Genomic DNA, 15,359 nt, shown 5'->3' with positions numbered 1-15,359 from the left:
TTCGAACTTTGGTATTGAAGAAGACACTTAAAAAAATGAACAAATAGATTTTTAAAAAATCAACCCAGAGTTCTCACTCTGGGTACAAATGAGTTTACTCAAATATCCTACTTTGGACACATTATGCAAAGATTTAGCTTTCTAAAGAAAACTCTAGGTCTGGGAAAAGTGGAAGGACAGATAGAATAAGTACTAGCAAAGTGGATGAAGTCAGTTACAATGGTGATGACTGTACCTTTGGACGAGGTGAAGGATCAGATTCAATATAGATCTCCATGGACAAAATCTGTATGATTTGTTAGAATCAATACCACTGAAGCGCTACCTTGTTATGTTGTAGGGCTTGTGTGATCTGAACAAAATGAGAGGTATCCCATAGGTATGAAGCCATACTAGACATTTCTCATCAGAAGAACCAGATGATACGAGGGATGAGATGTAATTTAAAGCAGCGGCCCCCAATCTTTCCAATTCCATGGACCGGCAGGAAGGGAAGGGGGATGGTTTGTTGTGCGCAACCTAAAGCAGTGCGTGTGAAAATACAGCTTCGTGCACTTGCTTGCCACTTACACGACCCAGTTCCCAACTGGTCTGCAGACCTCTGATTTACAGAAACTCATATTGAATCTGTTCTTGGCTGGGTCAACAAGGTTAGAAATCCTGGACATCTGTGCACATATGAGCTATAGGATTCAGCACTGTTGCCTGGTGCCAATTCCAGTCTAATCATCATATTAATATTTGGATACAGGTTCAAATATCCTCCAATCAAATGCATGTGTCAGGTTTCTCTTGGCTAAGAAGGCAAAATATTGCAAGAATATATATTTTTAAGACATGAAAGCTCAAGTAGACATAAAGCCGTTACAGCAGTTTCTGTGTATGAGGCGCAGATTCTGTTTAACCTTTTTCTCCTATCCATTTTAGGTAAAGGATTAGAAGCAGAAGTTCTTTGGGCAAGGCACAGAGTTTCATCTGTTCCTTGTTTTTGTAAAAAACCTCTAGTTGTTTAGTTTTGACTATGTAGAAAATAATTTTCACAACCCCGTTCGGGGTCTCTTTTTTCAGATATCTCTTTTTTGATTATGTGACTGATTGTGCATCATAAAGTTGGTGTCAGTTCTCAGTGACCACATAGATTTTTTTTCATGATGACTTGTCCCTAATGTTGATCAGGATTCTGATAACTCTGATGATTGGTTAAAACAGCGGTTCTCAACCTTTTTATACAGCGACCCCTGGTCATGCGGCGCGCATGTGTGGCGCTGCCCCCTGAGGGGGAAAAATGGCGGATCGCGTTGTTTGGCGACCCCCGTAAAATGATCGTTCGACCCCAAATGGGGTCGCGACCCATAGGTTGAGAACCGCTGGGTTAAAAGGTTCTTATGTTGAAATGGCTGAAATTAGCAAGCCCTTGGTGTTGTGGAAAGTTCCAAGAAACCATGAGCTTGTGAGCTAAGCACATGATTAAGACCATAAGATGCATGCACAAATGTTTTTGTAATTTCTATATCTTACCTCACTGAGAACTGTATGCTGGCTTCCTCTTATGTAACTAAGTAAAAACAAGAAATCTATATATACTTGCTTCAAACTACATCCAAGGTTCTTCCAAACTTATGGGTTTTTGTTCAGCTGAATAAACATTTATTTTTAAGAGAGATAACCTGGATTCTGTCTCTTTGGTTGCGCCAAGCCACACCTGATTTCTGCTTGATACTAATGTGGATTTTCAAATAATAATCTCCCTATAACAGTGGTGGCGAACCTATGGCACGGGTGCCAGAGGTGGCACTCAGAGTCCTCTCTGTGGGCACGCGCGCTGTCGCCCTAGTCCTAGGCCTTCAGCTAGGTTTTATAAACCTTTTCGCTTTAGGCCTCTGCCGCTGTGTGCAAAAAAAAAAAAAGGTTCAATCAATCAGTCAATTTCAACTTCTCACGGGGAAAAAAACCTTGCAAAGTTGGAATTGATTGATTGAACTTTTTAGTCTCACCCAGTCTGCCGTTACCACTGCAGCCACGCCCACCCAATGGGCACATCCACCCAATGGGCCACACCCAGCCAATGCCTAAGTGGTTTTGGGTTGCAAAATCTAAAAGGTTCGCCATCACTGCCCTATAATATACTTACTGCTATAATTGAGTTTACCTATTTTGTTGCTGATGATCTTCTTCATTTCTTTGTTCTACCTTTCCAGCTTTAAAGGCTTGTCCAAAAAGCTATATCTTTGCATTATGGGTCTGCGGATACGTCTTTAATCTTAGTGAATAAAGTTCTCATGAAAAGAGATTGTCAGTAAATTTTTACAGAATTGTTCCTCAAAATCTAAATGCTTTGGAGGATTTTGGACATTTATGATGATATCTGTTATTTTCTAATAAATGGAAGACACAACGCGTGCCAAAATATAAAAATCAACTTGTGAAATTGGTATCTTTTCCTAACCATTACGTGTAATGTTGATAGTTACAGTTATGTGCTTGAGAATACATCTGGAAAGAATCCATTATGACATATAAACGATTATTATTGGACTTGCTCATTTTTAACACAATAAGTGGAAATTGGATAATTCAAGCAGTGTAGAAAGAAAGAGAAAATCATTGAACAAATAATGAGAAGTCAATTTGATCATTTTCTAGATCTTCCTTCTTTTGTGGCTTCCATTTGCTGTGACTGCAACATAATTTTAAAACTACATTGTAAAGCGTGCTGGCTGGAAAGGATTAGAATGAGAGACAAATCAGTTTATCTGGAAAAGCCCTTTTTGGGAGGGATAGCTAAGTAGGAGAACTAAGCAAATGGCACAAAGAAAGGGTGAGACAGAATGATTAGGAAATGAACTACATTCAAATTACAAGAAGACTGGAGGAATGTTTAAATATTCCTTGCAAAAAAAAGAACTGAAAAGCTGTAGTAGAATTTAAAAAGTAGAAAAAGTAACACTTTCCTCCCTGTGATATCTGACAAGCTGCTTTTGAAATATTTTTCATATTTAAAAATTAGTTTTTAATGCTGCATTTGGGAGTAAGAGTTGCCATTCAGATATGCCAAGTTTATAAAACTGTTCAGCTCACTGAAAATTCCAGAGGTTATAATGCAGAACATAGTTTAGCTTCTGATTAGAAAAGATAAGCTGGTTTCACATTCTTAAAGCAATTAAATAAAAAAAATTACAGATGTTTTGAAATTAATAATTTATAAATAAAAATTCAATTTGAATGATACAAAGAGAACTATTTTCATTATTTGAATAACAACTTCCTTATTGCAATAAGCTAAAAATGTACTCTTATAAGAAGTTGGCTGTATCCCGATCATAACTTCCATAGCTAAGCTTATATCAATAATGTAATGCATGGTTATACATGTCACGTGTGATTGCATATAAGTATTGATCAATTAATATGCAATCCAGATTTCTCTTATTTCAACCCCCCCCCTAAAGCTAATATCGATATTCAGCAAGGAAAGCCCAGTCTGCACATACAATTTCATTATTTCATCATCCCTGACACAAAAGTGGGTAATAAAAACAACTGATGAAAACTATTTCAAAGAGGCTTTGAAAATAATGTGTTAAAAGGAGTAGTTATACATGAAATGACAGCAAATTAATTTATATTATATGTTTTGATGTATGCTGCATAAGGATTTGCCAAATAATATTATAGCTGAATGGAAATTATAGTGGAATGGAATACGCTGTTTTACAAATCTAGATCTATTCATAAATTATGATTGTTTAACTTTGATAAATTTGAGCTAAAAATAGTTTAGAACAGTGTCAGAATATTGTTATATGGGTGATGTATGAGAACTTTTGACAGTGAATGTTCAGCATACCAGGGCAAAAATCCATTTTGCGATATGGTTTAAATATTGCATTTGCAAATTCAGACATTGATGTGATTCTTATAGAATTATTAAAGTGATTAAATGGAATCATTGAATTGAATGTCACTTGCATATCATTCTGATAATTTTCAGTTTGACAGTTAAATTCAGATTGATCTGGAATGTTACATTGGATCAGGTTTTTTTTAGAAAAGTCAGTGGTTTGAAGCAGATTAATTCATCCAGATTTAATGTTAACTAAGAAAAGTTGTTTATGTTTTAATTAGAGCCAAAGGACTGAGAGATTTATATTATCAACTCTCAGTACAAATTATTAATTTATAAAATCTATAAAATTTGTAAATAATTACAGTGATAATTATGCCAAGACAATATATATTTACCGTCTTTCCCTGAAACTTGATTTTTGGGGATGGGCCTAATATAAGCCCTACCCCCAAAATAAGCCCTAGTTCTGGGGCAAGGCACACACCTAAAAATCAAGCTAGGGCAGGAGTGGGGATGGAGCTGCACCCACTTACCTTTCTCGCTGGCCCACTTCTTCTGCAATGTCTTCTACAGCCAGGCCTGCATTTCACAATCAGAGGCCTTTCCGGAAGGCCTGTGCAGCCAAGAACTGAACTATGGATTCAGTCCATAGCTCAATACTCGGCTGCTTATGCCTGACTGCACAATGCAGGCTGGAATGCAACTGCAGAATGAAACTGCTCCTTGGACCACAGAAGAAGTGGACCAGCTGGTCAGGGCTGTCGGTTCTGGAGGTGAGTATAAAAGACACCCCTCATAAATAAGACCTGGTGCCTCTTTTTGAGGCAAAATAAATAAATAAATATTTTTTGGGGAAACACGATAGGCTCTTCAGCAATCTACAATACTGTTTCAATTTATATTTATGTCATTTTGAAAGTTATTTATGGAAATACTGCAAAGCAAAAAGAAATGGAACTTTGTTTTCTTTAGGACAATTTGATTTAGCCCTAGTTTGATACCTAATTCCTCAAAAAGCCAGTCTCAAACTTCTTTCATTGTTGGATATAATGCAATTTTTATATTGGCTTATAGATACATAACTGCATTTCACTTGAATAACTAATGAAATTATTATTTTTTATTATGGATTTTCTTTCATGCTGTCAGATTATTACTGCGGTATGTAAGAATCAATGTTGCTTTTATCTTCACTAGTTTTCAAATATCTGTGTTTAGTTTTGGGTTTGTGTTTTTGTAGAAGTGTGTGGTCATTTTTTGGTCCATGTTCACTTTCCTTCATTCATCATTGTCTCACAGTGATATGGTAAAGCTCGTTGAAGTTTCCAATGATGGTGGACCTTTGGGGATCCATGTAGTTCCTTTCAGTGCTCGAGGCGGAAGGTAATGTACCGTATAGGTTTTTAATTGATTCATTTCCTTAGATATGTTGTTTTTTGTTTTTATGTGATTGATTGATTTGTAGGTTGATTGGTTGATTGATTGCCTATTTCCAAAACAACTATGGACATCTTATAGTTTATAAGAATAGTGTATCTATTTGAAATAGAAACATGATTCTTTCACCAGAAAGTCTTTTTGTTGGATCCTTAAGAAATCTTTTCTGAATATAACTAAGTTAGTCAAGAACTAGTTCTAATTTATATATAAAAAAGTTATAATATTCTGTCCTAATATGAAGCTGGATTACAAGAATGTAAATTATTTCTGTCACAGCCTCATAAAAAGTTTCTGTTTCACCTTAGTCTGATATTAGAAATGGTGCACAATTTTTTGCTAGTTGCAAGAATATAATGTATAAACTAGCAGCATCTGAAATCATGACAACATTCTGTGGGTAGTTTTTCACTCAAACATGGAAGAAAAAAAATACAGTCAAGGTTATATTAAATAAAGTTAGTTATATAAAATATAGCACAATTTTTTTGATTTGTTGCTGAACATGAGTGTCTTATATTGCACCACATCCAAAAAACAAGGAAAGAACCAGGTGATGAGTAAAATGAATATATTACCAATAATGGCCTTATGCCATATACTGTCAGGGAACTGAATTAAAATATCAGTGCTTACTTTATTGAGATAGCATTCCGGTATTCAGGTTCTGTGATTAAATGTACTTGAAAAATTAAATGAGCTGACACAAGTATGATTCTGTGCCAAAATTTGCAAGTTTGTAGTATAAAATCCAACTCTTGACACTTCCTCAGTAACGTAAGTAGGATTTGAGGAGAAGTAGAAAAAAATGGATTACCATTAACAGAGAAAAAAAACATTTATATTTTACATCATCCTGGTGAGAAAGATCCAAACATACATTTATAAAGAGAATCCTGGATTATAAACTGATGTGATGTGATTAAAAGCCAATGTCATTGTAGAGGAAATATATTTTATCTGCTTTTTAAAATTCTTGATAAATAGAAGAGTTTTTGTTCCACAGAATGTTTTGATTATGATTTAAAAATAATTCATTCTGGGCGCTCATTTAAATATAATGCTGAAGTAGGTACAGCTTCATAAGATACTCTGAAAAAAGTTGAAAATTTTCTTATAGTAATTTTCTGTGAAAAATTAGAAGAGAACATCAAATGCAGCTCTACTTTTATTTATTTTATCTGTCTTTATTATTTTTATAAATAACTGAAAGTAGCAAATATGCCTAATTCTCCTTGCTCCTTCTATTTTCCCTACAACAACAACCCTGTGAGGTTAGTTGGGCTGAGAGAAAATGACTGCCTAAAGTAGACTAGAAATTCCTGGCTCCTGGTTTTTAGGCCAGCACCTTAACCACCAAACCAAACTGGTTCATCGAATAGTGGTTCTTCATATCAGAATTCCAAGTACAAATGCTGAAATGCTTGGATCAGAAAGTAGAACTTAGCTAAAATATTGAATTTTCTCTTTACTTGTGAGCAGTTCAAAAACACATGAGAGTCACTGCATTTTATATCTTTAGAATAATATAAAGCAATAAAAAGACTCAGAATACCTTATCCAATTTTTGAAGGTCAGGCAGCTTATTTCTGTAAAATGTGAATGTGCATATTTTCTAAAAATGACCTATTAGCAATGAAGTGAATATATAATTTGATCAAATATCTTTTATTTCAGTTATGGATCCTGATATATTATTCTGTAGAACAGCAGTCCCCAATCTTTTTGTACCACAAACAGTTTTGTGGAAAACATTTTTTCCACAGACTGGGAGAGAACGTATTTTATTAATTGCTGATATCTTTATCTTAGCTACCATATTTTCCGGCATATAAGACAAATTGGCGTATAAGATGACCCCCGACTTTGGAGAAGATTTGCATGGTTAGAAAGTCATCTTATACGCCAAAAAACAGTATTTTTCAGCGTATAAGACAACTTGGCGTATAAGATGACCCCCCTGGCTTTGGAGAAGATTTGCATGGTTTAGAATCGTCTTATATGCCGGAAAATACGGCATTAGTAAATAAAAAAAGATACTTATTGCACAATTTTTGGAATAATCAATAGTGTTTTATAGTCTGAATATTACAATGCTAATCTGGGAATTCCATGATTTTTTGGAAGTGAAATTCTGCTTATCATTCTTACCATTCTACTGATACTGTTAAATATGGATAATAGGATCAGTAAATGAACAGTGAGATTTAGGAGATTCAGCACCAAGACTGCCTTTGTTTGAAAGCTAAGCAGGATTGGGTCTGGTTAGTATTTGGTTGAAAGAGATTCTGGGAATATCAGGGTTTAGGGTGGATTGAGAAATTTAAAATTGCTTCTGCACTGTTTCCATGAGTCTATATAGTCTATATAGTCTTTGGAGGCAGAGTTCAACTAAAGCAGTGGTTCTCAACCTGTGGGTCGGGACCCCATTTGGGGTCGAATGACCATTTCACAGGGGTCGCCAAACCACACTGTCCGCCATTTTTTCCCCTTTTCCCTAGCTGTCCTACTCCCTCTTATTGATGGCCACACCCACTTGGGGGTCACCACAACATGGGGAACTGTATTAAGGGGTCACAGTATTAGAAAGGTTGAGAACCACTGAACTAAAGAAAGGCTTTACATTTTGGATATAATTTATTTCTTTGGAATATTGCTCTTTCTTAGCTTTCTTAGTAATATACATCTATTCTTTCTTTTACTACTTATATTAAAAACTACCTGATTACATTTATATTCTCATTGGCAAATACCACCCTTCTTTTCCTAGTATATGGCATAAGCATATACTTTCATCTTAGTTGGATCAATTGAAATAATAGACATTTGTGTAGATCATGACTGTCCAATAATTTGGTCTCATTGAGTGAAGATGAATTGTTTTGGGCCACATATAAAATATATACAGGTAGTCCCCGAAATATGAGCCTAATAGAGCCTGCCCATTAGGTTTGTAAGTCAAAAATCTCATCAAATGAATCAGACTCAATATTACAACATTTTAAAATCAAAGTCATTAATTGAATCAAATGGGTCATTAAATGAATGAAGATTTGACTTACTATTTCCTCTGATGGCTGCCTGAACTGAGAGATTTTTTCTGCTGCTGCTGCCAGCTGTTTCCGGCTACCAAACAGCTGTTTCCAGTTTCAGGAAATACAGTACTGTAAATTGCCTCCCAAGCAGGCAGCAGGCTTTTTTAAAAAACCATTTGTTGCTAGGCAGCTCAAGCTTCTTTAGAGGTGTGTAGAGAACTGTCTGATTGCAGGAAAACAGAGGGAGATGGGGGTGTCAATTTGCAACAGTAACTGAGATGGAAGGGACCTTGAGGTCATCTAGTCTAAGCCACTGCTCTCACAAGAGAGTATAGTACTGTACTATATTGTTGATAAATGCCTATCTAGTCTCTTCTTAAAAGCCTCCAGTGAGGGAATACCCAGAACTTCTGGAGGTAATTTAAATTTAAAACCTTAAAAAAAAACAACACTGTCCCTGATCAACATAAGCCTCTTCAGGCAAAATCCAAAATGGGGTGGGTGGTGGATTTCCTTCCAGGAAGACATCAGCAGAATCTCTGGTGGGTCTGTGCTAGGGAGAGGAGGTAGCAGCAGCCACATGCTATAAGTTTCAGGTAAATGCAAACAAACAATCTTGCAAAGTACTGTACTTACAAACACAATAAAAAGCAGAGCAGTTATCAAAGTGATTACAAACTATATAGTACAGTACTATAGAGTAACAAAAAAGAATATTTAAAAAGAATATTTTAAAATACTTACAGAAGTAAATCTAGCTCTCTAGTCAAGCCCAGCAAGCAGCAGATCTTCTACATAGCTCCAAGAAAACAAAAACAAATGGTCAGTGCTGGCCACAAAAATCACTGGATGTTTGGCCATGTGACCAGGCACACAAAACAAAAACAAAAAATACCCCACTTCTGGCTTCTCATAGGCCCGAACCAGCCCAGGCAAGTCATAGAGTTAAAATGGCCACCACAGCAGCCGAGACTGAATCCAAGTCACATGGCTACAGAGGCCTGTTTTTTAATTTCTAATGTAAGTACCCTTTCTGAATAACCTCATTTTTATAAAATCTCACTAAATAAATGCTCATATGTGGGGGGTTACCTGTAGTTAATATATACATGTCACATAATAATGTTAAAAGTTTACAATCGTGGGGCTGAATTACTAGCTGTCATGGCTATATGTGGCCTGTGGGCCACAAATTGGACATGCCTGGTCTAGATAAAAGGGAAGTAGGAACTCAGTGGCTTTTACATGATTTGGCCATTGAGCCAAAAGAGTTGAACAGCAGAAAAATGTCAGCTGCAAAATAATAAAAAGGAATGGAGAACTTTAGGTGAAACAATGGCTTCATGGATTCCTCAATTTAAATAACTGAAATGAGAAAAAAAATAGATTGAAAAACACATACACTTTTTTTATTCCCCTATGAACAAATTCACATTTGTCTGCATTATTGTGTAATTATTTCTTGATCATGATTTTTATTATAGTGCTAAAAGTTTTTATAAAAGACAAACTTTTATAATACGTTGAAATCTGTGTAGAGAATAGATATAAGAATCTAGCTTTATCTTAAATGACCTTTGGATAGTTGTGGTTCTAAGCAGTAATGTATTCTTAGGGAACTTTCACTGAAAGTTATTGTTTAACCTGGTGTATTAGAAACAGTATTTTGTTTGGCTGACATATGATAGGCTGGTGGATGAATTGTTTTTAGTTTAGAGTAGGAATCTCAAACTTGGTCACGAGTACCACTTGTAGCTGGACGGCTACAACCCTGAAGCGTTTCATATTTAATAAAAGTCTCTTGTGAGAAAAAATAAATAAAAAGCTATTAGATTCTGTTAATTAAATTTATTGGAAGAAAATCATCATCATCATCATCATCATCATTACTATGTAACAAGACTGCAAAACAAAGTCATTTTTCAATAGATACTTAGTTGGCATTATTTTAATTAACCAGAACACAAGTTGGCATTATTTTAATTAACCAGAACACAGTACTTAGTTCTATTCCTGTGATACCTAATTTCCTTTCCTTCTCTCTTCCCCAAGATCATATCTAGAGTTACCTGAATCCTCTCTTTTTTCCACTTAATGAACATGATTTTACAGGAAGGAAGTTCAGTTGTAAATAAAACACAACAGATGTACTCTTCAGTTATGGTTATGTGTACCATTCACATGTATCTGAAAAGTTCAGGGATTAATTCTTCCATCAATGCTTTTTCACTAGCTTTATTAGTTTGATTAAATAAATAAAATAAACTCTGCCACATATGCTAACATTCCTCTTGTATATTTAAATTGTAATCAGTGATAAAACTGGAAATAATCAGCTAATGTATTATTGATTTCTCAAATTGGTTGCATTAATATGCATCATTGCTTTGAGTATTTGAATGACCCCAACTGCCTCCCAGCTGTGTGAAGAAAGTAATGTATCTTAATAACATTAGGCAGTGCTAATGCCTCAATCTGTAAGGAAGATCATCCTAGGTACCATATAAAAGTGTAGTTCTCCCTATTTACTGCACCACGAATATGCTGAAACACATGTCTCTCTGACTAAAATGGAATTAATGTAACTGTTACAACAGAGTTCACTTTAATTTTAAAAAATCCTTTCCACACCTTAAAATAAAGTTCCTTGTGCATAAAAGGGTAGTTTTTTAAAAAAAAAAAACAGCAAAAAACATTTTAAATCAATTCAGATTCTCTGTTCCTTATATTCTGTGCTCTTTCTACTCTCTGCTTCATATATTCATTTTCCCTCTTGCAGTCAGGGTCACTAATGCAGTTTACTTGTACAATCCAACTCAATTTATATTTAACTAACTAACTAAACAATATCTAGTTCCTGGCCTGTATGCACCAAAAGTATATTTCAAATTTGTTGAACTCATTTGCTGTGTTCTTGCAGCATAATTATCTAGCCAGTTAAACATCTAGCAATTTGAATATGCTGCTTTGCTCTCTTTAACTTTGCTTTTAACTTTTTTTTGTGTGTATGGCTTTGGCATTTGGTTTATTCATGATTAAGGGCATTGTGCAAATTCTGAAAAATGGGTTAATTCAGCAACCAAATTAGATTTTTTTCCCCTCGACTAACATAAGCTTGCATTGCATGCTAGCTACAATTTAGCTATATTGAAACCAATGTGAAATTAAAACATTTCTTAGACGTTTAATTAATTTAAAGGAACTATGAGCATTTAATTTTGTCTGGCTCCAAGTTAATATTTTTAAATGAATAAGTCTGTAATTGGTAAATGTGGTATAAAGTCTTTAAAATATTAAGGAATGGAGCTGGGAGAGAGCAGAAATCTAAATAATTTAAGAGTAGAAATTTTGCTTGGAAAGGTCAAGGACAAACATTTATCAAGATTCCTGGATACTGGTTGCATTGAGACTTTTAAATTGTTGGGAAGTTTGGGAGTTATAGGCATAACACATCTGAAGGAAACTGGGTTCATGCGATTTGGTTTCTCTAGCAGAAGCATTTCCCCAAGTTTTTGCCTTAAGTCTTTTTTTTTGATAATCTTAATTATCGAAAAGAGAAATGTATCTAAATATAAATTTGACTATAAATAAATATAAATTAGAATAGACAGTGAACTCTGACTCTCTGATCAGTGGATATGTTTGAAGCATCTCTGTTGGGTTTCTGCCCCTTGGATGAACACATCAGGTAAATGGGCATTTTCCTTTTCCTTTAGTAATTAATTTTATTGTTAAAGCACTTCAAATTTTATTTATTTAGACTGCTTGAATGTCCACCAACTCACAGATTTTGATTCTCAGCAGCTGATATAGCATTTAAAAACAGTAAACAAAATAACTGATGGACATAAAAAATACACAGTATAACTTCTCCTAACATCTAAACAGAATCTGCCTTTCTGTAACTTAGATCAGGGGTCCCCAACCCCTGGGCTGTGACCCACTACTGGGCCTTGAGCTTTTTAGAACTGGGCTGTGGAAGTAGCAGGCAAGAGCATACCCACTGCTTGCACATATCCCCACTTGTGCAAGCAGCAGGCAAGCATAGGTGTGTATGCTCCATTTGTGCAAGTGACAGGTGTGCGTGTCCACTGCTACAAAAGGAGCTGTGCACACTTGCCCACCACTCATGAAGAATCATACCTCTTCTCTGGCTGGGATGTCAAATTGGAAACATTGACTTAGATCATAATTCTCATCTTGCACTCTTTAATTCCATCAAGTACTTGAAAAGTGCTGACATGTGCTATAATCACACATGTACAAATATTTTGGTCATCTTTTTTCCAAGCCTAAATAATCTAAAGGCTGTCCTCATTGTTTTTAGTCTCTTGCTCATGCCATCCCTATAATTTCATTTTCTCCAAATCCTTCTTAAAATGTGATTCTCCAGAATCAGGCTCATTGGTTAAAATGGATCTGTGGAATATAGTAGAATGTTAACTTCTTATAGTGTGGAATGTTCAGTGCAGTTGGTGCAACTTAGCACCAACTTAGTTATCTTAGTTATCTTTTTAGAACAATCACATCATGCTGCTGACATTTTTTTCAGCTAAGTTTCTTTTCATAAATTCTATTGAAAAGCTAAGTATTCTCCAACCTTTATGTTCTTGAGCTTTGTTTCTTAATGAACTCTGCATGTATTCTATTAAATATACTTATTTTTTCTTAGTTTGCTCTCAGTGTCTTCTATAGTATTAGCTGTCTGACCTGGCTTTACAATTTCTGCCCTTATATTAAACTATCTGATGCTTAATTGCTACTTCATGATTTTAAAACCAGATATTGATCTGGTGTTTTCTGATTACTTAACTACTGAAATCAAAATATTATAGAACCATTTATTGGACTCGTTACTGAAGTCAAAATATATCATATTCAAAGCATTCTTTTAATTAAGAAAAAAGTTAAGGTAAAAAATGTTCTCAAAATGTTTACAGATTGATTGATTAATGACCTGCTGTATTATCTTTCCATGCATTATAGTTAAGCTGACTGTTCTATGGTTACCTGGGTTGTTCCTTTTCCCCTTGCTGAAAATAGTATACCTGGTACATCTTCCACTTTTCAGGAGTCCTTAATAATTTAGGCATCTCTTCTGATATGACTAGGAAGAGTGGAAATGAAAAATACTGTGTAATCCATAATTTAATGCATAGAAGCCATAGAAATGATTAGTGATAGTACATAGCACCTATGCATTCTTTCACACACACTACAAATCATTTTAATGGGCTTTGTGCTGACAAACTTTCTTGCACTCATAATGTAAAATGTCTACTGTAAAGTTCATTTATGGTAATCACTTTGAACTGTGATCTGAGACTGTTGGTTTTAAAGGACAATGGGAACATTTCAACATTAGGAATGAGGTGTATGCTTCTTTGTAAGATCTAAATGTACCTTAAAGCAATTGCCTATCTAATAATAGTTTATGTTTTATTCCAGAACTTTAGGTCTATTAGTGAAGAGACTGGAGAAAGGTGGTAAAGCAGAACAGGAAAACCTCTTTCATGAAAATGACTGTATTGTCAAAATTAACGATGGGGACCTTCGAAATAGAAGATTTGAGCAGTAAGTGCATAATATTTATCTGTGTGTCATGTTTGCGTTTTTCTTGACCTCAAACTCCAAAGTAGAAGTAATTTATAAAGTCAAAACAATTTTCTACAAGGCTTTGCTTTCACTGGATCATTTTACTTTGGTCTCTCCTCTGCTATGGTTGTTATCTTTAGTGAATCAACTTCTTTATAGGAAAAGGAAAGCATTGTGTTGGTTGGTAATCATTATGTTTACTTGTTGAAGAAAATATGCAATTTTGTATTCAAAATATACTTACGCATATATAATAAGTGCCATAATCAGTAAAATTATAGAATAGAATACAAGCTTAGAAGAGCATTGGGGCCTGACAGGAACCAGCATTTTTCCTCCACCTTGGTGAAATAAGTTATAATTGGCATGAATATTTTAATGAAAATAAATGTAAAGGCAAGAAAAATGCATAGTTTATACTACCTGAGCATTTATTAATTAATGTATACTTTTAGATGAAGAAACAGTACTAGAGTTGTTTTTGTGTGATCAGATTATGTTGCAAAACAACTTAAACAATTATCTTTCTTATGTTTATCTAGTTTCTTATCTAGTTTGCATTCAAAATCTCTTATAAGTGCAGTATTATGAATTGTTGTGCAAAATAGTGGGTTTTTTTGCATATCTATTGTACTATAACACTAGTACATAAACATACTGTTTATGTTTACTGTTATATTCTATGCCAGGGGTAGGCAGCCTTGACTCTTTTATGACTCATGGACTTCAACTCCCAGAATTCCTGAGCCAGCCCTGCTGAGGGGGAAGGGAGAGGTTTCCATGCTTAGCCATGCTGGCTCAGGAATTCTGGGAGTTGAAGTCCATGAGTCATAAAAGAGCCAAGGTTGCCTACCCCTGTTCTATGCTAAACTCAGATCTCCTGGGTGGATCTTGGGATCACTGTTCCACATACTATTTTTCAGTTAGATGAGATCCACAATCTTCTGGAAGAAAAAAAAAACTGAATTAGTTGTACAAGCTTATTCAAATAATACATTCTAATCATCATTGAATCTTAAATTACGTCAATAAATACAACTGATTAAAAAAAACGTTGAAATAATAGAAAAATCATCTTACATAGCTTGTTATTCTGAGTAAACTGAAAATGCTAGCTATACAGTTTAATATGTTATTTTGAAATATGCTAGATGGACATCATGCAGGGTAACTCCATATGTTTGTTGATTAACAGTATTTTATATTAAATATCTTGGTGAGAAGAATTGTCAAAATTGCAGTGTTATGCTATTTTTAACATTACAACCAGGATCTCAAGAATTATAATACAGTTATTTTAACTAGTAGAAACAGAGAAATTTAAAAAAAAAGTCCTAAGAAAAATATAGTTGAGAAACAAAAAGCATTTGTGAACATATCATTCCAAGAAATATCGTTATTGGTTTACAGTTCAATTAGAACAATATGTCTGTCATTTCATAATG

At 34.7% G+C, this 15,359-nt stretch overlaps 1 protein-coding gene across 7 annotated transcripts in view; it reads left to right on the top strand.

The window, feature by feature from the left end:
• Positions 1–15,359, top strand: part of LOC120310748 (partitioning defective 3 homolog) — a 449,365-nt gene that overhangs the window by 120,277 nt on the left and 313,729 nt on the right. For all 7 annotated transcript variants that reach the window (XR_005557452.1, XR_005557451.1, XM_039349526.1 and 4 more), the window contains 2 exons: positions 5,147–5,230; positions 13,768–13,893. Coding sequence is in view for 5 of the 7 variants with exons in the window: in XM_039349526.1 (XP_039205460.1) it covers positions 5,147–5,230; positions 13,768–13,893 (210 nt within the window). In the remaining 2 variants the exon portion in view is untranslated. The remainder of the gene's footprint in view (positions 1–5,146; positions 5,231–13,767; positions 13,894–15,359) is intronic.

This window comes from Crotalus tigris, unplaced genomic scaffold (genome assembly GCF_016545835.1).
Source record: "Crotalus tigris isolate CLP2741 ecotype Arizona unplaced genomic scaffold, ASM1654583v1 scf7180000018287.699579, whole genome shotgun sequence".
NCBI lineage: Eukaryota > Metazoa > Chordata > Lepidosauria > Squamata > Viperidae > Crotalus > Crotalus tigris.
This window is presented reverse-complemented; position numbering and strand designations above follow the sequence as displayed.